Source organism: Stegastes partitus, unplaced genomic scaffold, assembly GCF_000690725.1.
Source record: "Stegastes partitus isolate 25-593 unplaced genomic scaffold, Stegastes_partitus-1.0.2 Scaffold1120, whole genome shotgun sequence".
NCBI classification, from domain to species: domain Eukaryota; kingdom Metazoa; phylum Chordata; class Actinopteri; family Pomacentridae; genus Stegastes; species Stegastes partitus.
This window is the reverse complement of record NW_007578851.1, coordinates 25761-33821: the sequence shown is the minus strand read 5'-3', so window position 1 is coordinate 33821 and position 8061 is coordinate 25761. Positions and strand designations below refer to the sequence as shown.

Below are 8061 nucleotides of genomic sequence, written 5' to 3'. Positions count from 1 at the left end.
GTGTGTGTGTGTGTGCAGCAGCTGTGTGTTTTCTCACTACGTTGATGATTAAAACCGAAGCTTATCGACACGTCGAGCTGAGCGCAGATGAAGCAGACGTGAACATGAGGATCCAGCAGAACCGGTCCTGGAACCTTTACAGGAATCGTTCTCGACACAAACGAGGTTTTCACTCCACAGCGAGTTAAAAGGTCCCCAAAGAACCCGACACAAAATAACTCAATTCACACAAAACTGGACAAAAACCACACAAACATATAAACAGTCATGAAAACAGAAACATCCAGAAACAGACATGAAGCAACAAACAGCAGAGAGAACAAGAGAGACGACGACACAACGTGATGAGAAACGAGCAGAAAGCCCCAAAACAAACACGCTGCAGGGAAACAGGAAGCTCAGGGCGATGCTTCATTTCTTCTTCGTTGGTTTAGTTTTCTCTGCTGGAGGTTTCTTGAGGGTATAAATAGCAGCAGGTCAGCAGCAGACTGACAGACAGGTGAGCTGACAGACAGGTGAGCTGACCTACAGGTGAAGATGATGCTGCTGCTGCTGTTTCTTCTGAGCGTCTCCATGAACTCAGCTTCGGCTGCGAAGGTCAGTTTAAATCAGATGTAATCCTGTTTTTAGCAGTTGTACCTTTTGAAAACGAACCGACTGGACGAAACAGGACAGAAAGACGGAGACAGACGGAACAGGTGGAACCGTTCCCCAACGTTCAATCTGTGTTCTCAGGGAGGTTCTCCAGCGGCAGCTGGAACCAACTCAACCTCCAACAGAAGCCAGAGTTCTGACAGCAAAGCGGGACTCTGTGAGAACAACCAGCTGCACTTTGCTGACCAACAACACTGACTCGTGTTCCAGTAACTTTACTGACTTCCATGTTCTGCTGTGTTCTCCACATCTCAGAGGACATGTTCTGTTTTCTGCTGCAGCGCGTTCATCAGGCTTCACACAGGGGAAGAAAAAAAACAGGATTCTAAAACACAAAATAAAAAGCGGTTTACAACGTTAATATTAAACATCTAGACATCTTTAAAACAATTTTAAATAGTTCACAGTAAAAAAAAAAAGATGTGATTTAAATATATTTTTGAATATTTTGAAATATGTATATGTATGTATATACATTTTTGATCATGTTTGTGTTTTTTCTTTTGGATATTTAATAATTTATTTGATATATTTTTGAAGTTTCAAATTCTTTGTATATTGAACAATAATACTTTTATTATTTGTGATCCTTTTTTGAGATAATTTTTTTATTAAAAAATCATTTTATCAAAGGATCCAAAATAATTTTATTTTTTAAAACTTTCAAAAAGAAGTGTTTTTATTTTCTTTTTATCTCCCCTCCCAATTATTGACAATTATTGTGTTGACCAGTTGTGTGTGTGTGTGTGTGTGTGTNAACACATTAATATGAACACATTAATATGAACACATTAATATGAACACATCAGTATGAACACATTAATATGAACACCTCTCTGACTACAACACCGCCCACTGTCTAAAGCCCCGCCCCTCTGACTGTAACACTTCCAACTGATTAAAGCCCCGCCTCTCTGATTGTAACACCGCCCACTGTCTAAAGCCACGCCCTCTAAAGCCCTGCCTATTAACAGTAGCCCCGCCCCTTGCCATCCCGATGCTGTCTTCTGATTGGTTCGGGCTCACCTTCTGCTCAGGTGCTGGTGGGCATCGTGTCCGTGGACGATCAGCTGATCCAGAACCTTCAGGGGGGAGACAAGCACTTCCTCCCCCTCGGCTCCGCCCCCCTGCTCCCCCCCTGCCCTCTGCAGCGCCTCCTGCAGGACAGGGTTGTTATGATGATTGATCAGTGATCAAAGCGATCGGCTCTTCAAACTCTGACCGTCACTTTACCTGCGTGGTCTTCTCCATGAACAGCGAGGCGGCGCGCGGCAGAGCCAGCTCAAACAGACGCTCGTAGGGAGGGGCGGGGCTACAGTCAGAGGGGGCGGAGCCAGACAGGGCCTCCAATGACAGGGTGTGAGGAGGGGTCAGGCTGGGAGGAGGGGGGACCGATGACTCATCACGAGCAGGGGTGGAGGTGAGGGGGCGGGGCTCTGAGAAGGGGGAGGAGGGGGGAGGCGGTTGCGACTCCAGTTGAACATCTGGACACAAACAAAGAAGAAGAAAATCAACCTGCAGTGACATCACCAATCGATCAGCTGATCAGCTCACCTTCTCTGCTGCTGTTGATGACATCACTGCGGCCTCTCTCCTGCTTCTCTGTGATTGGCTGCTTCACCTGTGACGAGGCAAAGAGAGAAACTTGAGCTGCTGCTTCACACAACCTGCAGTAGCTGAGCATCACCTGATCTCACCTGGCTGTCAGGAGGTGGGACACCATCAGAAGGCGGAGCTACGGGGATGGAGACTGATGACCTCACACCTGGAGACACACACAAGGTTGTACTACACGCACATAACCCTAACACACACACACACACACACACACACACACATAGAGGCTGAGGTCGTCTCACCTGAGATGGAGGTGCACCTGCTCAGGGGGGCGGAGCCTGTAGCAGCAGGTTCAGGTGGGGGCGTCGACAAACCGCAGTGGGAGGAGGGGCTCCATGTGACATCATCAGCCTGCACACACAGACAGACAGGTGGTTTTACCTGTATGTCTGANTCTGTCCTCATGCTGTCACCCGTCTGTCCTCATGTTGTCACCTGTCTGTCCTCATGTTGTCACCTGTCTGTCCTCATGTTGTCACCTGTCTGTCCTCATGCTGTCACCCATCCGTCCTCATGCTGTCACCCGTCTGTCCTCATGCTGTCACCTCCAGATGCTGTCTCCGTACAGTAAGGGTTTGTTCCGTCGAGCCATCAGCCAGTGTGGCGTCGCCCTCAGCCCGTGGGCACTGCAGAGGAGCCCCATGTCTCTCACCAAGAAGGTAAATGTGGATGTTTCATCCTGACAGTGAACCTGAGCTGGAACCTGCTTCCGTCACCACTAGATAATAAAGATGCTTGTAAAGTTCACAGAGAATGACATCACTCTGCAAACCCGAAACATCTAAAGATCCAAACAGCACGTCTGACGTTTACTTCACAGATTTGTTCTGGAGGTCTTGAACCGGAGTCATTGTCGCTGCAGCTGAGCCACGAATTACCAGAACATGTCCATGTTTGCATCACAGGACAAAGCTGCAACACGCCTTCTGTTGTTTTATGGATTTATGAACATTTTAGGTTTTTAATCTGTAGATTTAAGATGAAACAACAGAAACTTTTGATTGTTTCATGAAACGCGTTTTGACAGATTTACTGCTCAGACACACACAAGGTCCTGCTCCTTTCCCTGCTGTTACAACCTGAATCGGTTTAAATCACATCAGGTTTGTCATTGAACACTAACGATGGAGTCTCATCCTCCTGCGTCGATGCTGCTTGTTTCCCACACCAGTGTGTCTGGACACAGGACTGTGAAGGAAACCCGGTTGTGATAACATGAAGTTTAACATCGGCCCAATAAAATAATAAAAATAAATCATAAACATGTGACCTGCAGATCGCTCGTAAAGTCGGCTGCTGGAGAAGCGACGAGGACGAGATGATCTCCTGCCTGAAGATGAGCGACCCGGTTGGACTGACGATGGCGGGAAAAATCGACATTCTGCTAATGCTGGGAAAAGGTCAGAGGAACACAAACAACCAGTTTGTTTGTGCTGCTTTAAAACGTCTGAACTCAAAGCAGCAGCTTCCGTCTCGTGTTCCTTCACTGAGGTTCTTGTTTCAACATAAAGTCCTGCAGCTCTGTGGAACCAGAACATGAAGAAGGAGAGAGAACTCAGAGACNCCCATCAGAGGACCTGCAGCCTCCTGAATTAACCGTGTGTGCGTCCACAGTGTCGTCCAACCTGCCGGTGATGGTCTACCTGTTCGGAGGTGCCTTCCTGCTCGGGGCGTCCAATGACGTTGCGATCCTCGGAGACTCGCTGTACGACGGCAAGGAGATGGCCGACAGGGGCGGAGTCATCGTCGTCACGGTGAACTACAGAGTTGGAACGCTGGGCTTCCTGAGCACCGGAGACGACCGACTGCCAGGTGTGACAACACGACGCAACTCTGTAACACAACTCTGTAACACAACTCTGTAACACAACTCTGTAACACAACTCTGTAACACAACTCTGTTACACAACTCTGTAACACAAGTCTGCACCAGGTGACTGACAGCCATGTTGGCTCCAGTAGAGACCACCAGAGGGTCCAGGTGAAGCTCTGACAGGTGTTCTGACCTGGAGGACTCAGACCTGTCGCTGTGTTCATCTTCTTGTCGTGCTGCTGCGACATCAAACCAGGACTCAGATGTGTTTTGTCGTAAACTTCAGCTCGGCTCAAACAGAGCAGCGTTTCAACTCTCCACCATCTCCTGAAGTTTCCACTCCGTCAGAAACTGTGTAATCAGATGTTTTCAGTCCGCTCTGGTTCCTGCTGGTTCTTTTCCCAGAACGATGTCCGTTATCAGCAGTGAAGTGTTGGTTCAGCTGCCCAGAGTCCTGCAGGTTGGGACCAGCATGAACCAGCTGCTGCAGCTGGAACATGAGACTGAATTCAATCAACAAGTTCAATTAACGCTGCTGGTTTGAAATCTGTTGAAACGATTCAGTTCCCCGAAAAAGATCCTCGCTGCTACTTCATTCTAAGAAAAATCAAACTGAAGCTCAGAACTGTTTCCAACTTGCATATTTACTTTAAGTGAATGTAAAAGATGATCTTGTCTTTAACCTGTAAGAAACAGAGTCGCAGCAGAACAATCTGAAGGAACGTCAGTGTTAGCGAAGGAGCAGAAACCTCGTTTCTACACATTCTGTGAAGCTAAAACCAGTTTAAAGGCACAAACAGTAAGTTAACGTTGACAGAACCACAGCTTTAGTCCAGCTGCAGCTCAGACAGGAAGAACCGCCTCACTGCAGCTTCAGTGGAACCTCCTGAACGTTCTTCTGGAGTGTTTTGTGTCTGTTCTTGTACTTTGAAAGCAGTGAATACTGATGCTAGCAGCTGNTGGTTCTGCTCATCTGAGGCCTTTGGTTTGTTAAAAACCCTTTCTGGTACTAGTTCTGCCTGGTACTAGTACTACTGTGTAATAGTACTAGTACTACTGTGTATTAGTGCTAATACTACTGTGTATTAGTATTAGTACTAGTACTACTGTGTATTAGTACTAGTACTGCTGTGTATTAGTACTAGTACTACTGTGTATTAGTACTAGTACTGCTGTGTAATAGTACTAGTACTACGGTGTAATAGTACTAGTACTACTGTGTATTAGTACTAATATTACTGTGTATTAGTATTAGTACTAGTACTGCTGTGTATTAGTACTAGTACTGCTGTGTATTAGTACTAGTACTACTGTGTATTAGTACTAGTACTGCTGTGTAATAGTACTAGTACTACTGTGTAATAGTACTAGAACTACTGTGTATTAGTGCTAATACTACTGTGTATTAGTACTAGTACTGCTGTGTATTAGCACTAGTACTACTGTGTAATAGTACTAGTACTACTGTGTATTAGTACTAATACTGCTGTGTATTAGTACTAGTACTACTGTGTATTAGTACTAGAACTACTGTGTATTAGTACTAATACTACTGTGTATTAGTACTAGNGGATCGGCGGCTGGTTGCAGGTGAGTTACCTCCTGGTGTCTCTGCAGGTGTGGTCATGGATCTCTTGGAACTCGCTCCGGTGGTTGATGGTGATTTCATCCCTGATGATCCCAGTCGGCTGTTTCACAACGCTGGTCAGTTCGACTACATGGCCGGAGTCAACAGCATGGATGGACACATATTTGCAGGAGTCGATGTTCCGTCCATCAACCAGAAAAACGCCACCACAGTGTGAGTACAGAAACACAGCGAGGACACAGGTGTGTTCAGGTGCAGTGATGTCAGACTGGAGCACATAATAAACCTCTGCTAGCTTCACTGATGCATCATGAACCTGAACTCTGGACCCTCATAAAGCTTCGTATTAACATGAGTTCCGTCTCTATGCAGACGACACTCTGCTTTATACAGCTGTTCATCCTGATGATGTCGCTTCACAACCACTTCTCTGATTGGCCCTTCAGGCAAAAATTGCATTTAAAAAGTTACATTTTGCATATTTTAATCAGTAACAGGAAGTGTGAAGCTCTAGCCAGCGATGAGCTTAGCTTAGCATAAGGATAGTAAGCAGCTGCAGCCAGGTCCAGATGTGCTGCTTTGTCTCCAGATGTTGACAGTGTTTCCAGATGTGCTACCTGACCCAGGTGTGCTTACAGCAGGTGTGTGTCCTCAGCGAGCAGGTGAAGGGTTTCCTGGCTGGTTTGACCAAAGAAAAAGGAAGTGCTGCCGTGGATTCATCCTTTGGCGTTTATTCGGCTCACTGGGGTTCGGTTCCGGATCCAGCTGTGGTGAAGAAGACGGTGGCTGACATCGAGACGGACTTCCTGTTCCTGGTTCCGACCCAGCTGGCCCTGCAGCTGCACGCCAACAACACCAGGTCTGTTCCCACAGAACAAAAAACACTTTAAAGAATCTTTAATTACGGTTTCATAATCTTATTTTTAACAGCACATTTCTGTTTCCATTCATATTTTTAATATTTCTAGACATCAGGTCATCAGTGCACATGTTTTACTGTAACTGTGTGAAGCAGGCAAATTCCATTTTCTAAATAAAGATATTAATTAAAAAAAACGAAACATTAGATTTAACAAATAAAACGTAAAGAAAAAAAAAATGTAATCAACCAAAAGTCAAGTTTGAAATGAAAAACTCAAATTCAAAAAGAAGTCCAAAAAAAAAGCTGAGTTAAGAAATCAGTATTAAAATATTAAAATAGAAATGATCCAAAAAGTCTAGTAAAAAATTAATAAATAACCTCAAAATTTGAATGTACACTTCCATTTTCATTATTCTGGCTCAGATCGGTCCAGTCCAGGCCACTCGGCCGGCGGACCGACCACACAGCGGTAAAGTGCTTACAGTTTCCTTCATTTCTTCTTTATGTTATTTTATTTTGTTTTATTTTGTTTTTATCTTATTTCTCTTTATTTATTTCTGTCGGCTTACGAGCCGGACCCGAGTCCTAACTTGGTACCACGTCATGTAGACACGTGTCCTGGTATGACAATACAGAATCCTTGAGTCACTGAATGTGCTGGTTCCAGCCAGAACTCACCTGTGGTTCTGTGTCCCCCAGTGGAGCCCGGACCTTCTCCTACCTGTTCAACATGAAGACCAGGATCCCCGGGTTCCCTAGGTGGGTCGAGGCCGAACACGCCGAGGACCTGCAGTACCTGTTCGGGAAGCCGTTCTCCACCCCGCTGGTCTACTTCCCCCGACACCGAGACCTGGCCGGCTACATGATCGCCTACTGGACCAACTTCGCCAGAACTGGGTAAACTCCCAGCATGCACTGCAGCACACAGGTGGACTCACCTCAGACCAGTCTGACCAGTGCAGGCTGGACTGGGCTCAACTGGTCTGGACTGGTGTAAACTGGTCTGAACTGGTCTGGACTGGTGTAAACTGGTCTGAACTGGTCTGAACTGGTGTAAACTGGTCTCCCACTGTTCTCCAGGAATCCTAACTCTGGTGAAAGCAGAGTTCCAGTTGTGTGGCCTGAATTCACCAAATACCACCGACCATATCTGACCATCAACAACAAGATGGCCAAGTCCTCTGTCAGGTACTGGGTTCTACTGGTTCTATTGTAGTTCTACTAAAGTTCCACTGTGTTCTACTGGGTTCTACTATAATCTACAGTGTTCCCTTCGTGATGGTTCTACTGTAGTTCTACTGGGTTCTACTGCACTCTGATGTGTCCCACTCTGGTTCTACTGTGATTCTACTGTAGTTCTACTGAGCTCTGTTGTATTCTGCTGTGGCTCCTTCATGTTCTCCTGTGCTTTGAGGTTCTCCACTGGGTCCTACTGCCCTCTACTGTGTGCTGCTGCACATTGCTGTATTGCTCTGTGTTCTGTTGTCATTCTACTGTCTTCTATTGCAGAGAGGGTTCTACTTTCGG

General features: G+C 46.1%; 2 protein-coding genes across 2 annotated transcripts in view; one reads left to right on the top strand and one right to left on the bottom strand.

The window, feature by feature from the left end:
* tsc1a (TSC complex subunit 1a) overlaps nucleotides 1-2676 on the bottom strand; it is an 18923-nt gene extending 16247 nt beyond the window's left edge. Inside the window, exons 1-5 of the mRNA XM_008296328.1 lie at nucleotides 2514-2676; nucleotides 2352-2419; nucleotides 2209-2275; nucleotides 1888-2138; nucleotides 1681-1811 (exon numbers count right to left, since the gene is read on the bottom strand). Coding sequence (XP_008294550.1) covers nucleotides 1681-1811; nucleotides 1888-2138; nucleotides 2209-2275; nucleotides 2352-2419; nucleotides 2514-2676 — 680 coding nt within the window. The remainder of the gene's footprint in view (nucleotides 1-1680; nucleotides 1812-1887; nucleotides 2139-2208; nucleotides 2276-2351; nucleotides 2420-2513) is intronic.
* Nucleotides 2677-2762: 86 nt separating this feature from the next.
* LOC103368078 (bile salt-activated lipase-like) overlaps nucleotides 2763-8061 on the top strand; it is a 14415-nt gene continuing 9116 nt past the window's right edge. The window contains exons 1-6 of the mRNA XM_008296327.1: nucleotides 2763-2930; nucleotides 3548-3671; nucleotides 5702-5885; nucleotides 6328-6531; nucleotides 7234-7431; nucleotides 7615-7722. Of these exons, the coding sequence (XP_008294549.1) occupies nucleotides 2763-2930; nucleotides 3548-3671; nucleotides 5702-5885; nucleotides 6328-6531; nucleotides 7234-7431; nucleotides 7615-7722 (986 nt within the window). The remainder of the gene's footprint in view (nucleotides 2931-3547; nucleotides 3672-5701; nucleotides 5886-6327; nucleotides 6532-7233; nucleotides 7432-7614; nucleotides 7723-8061) is intronic.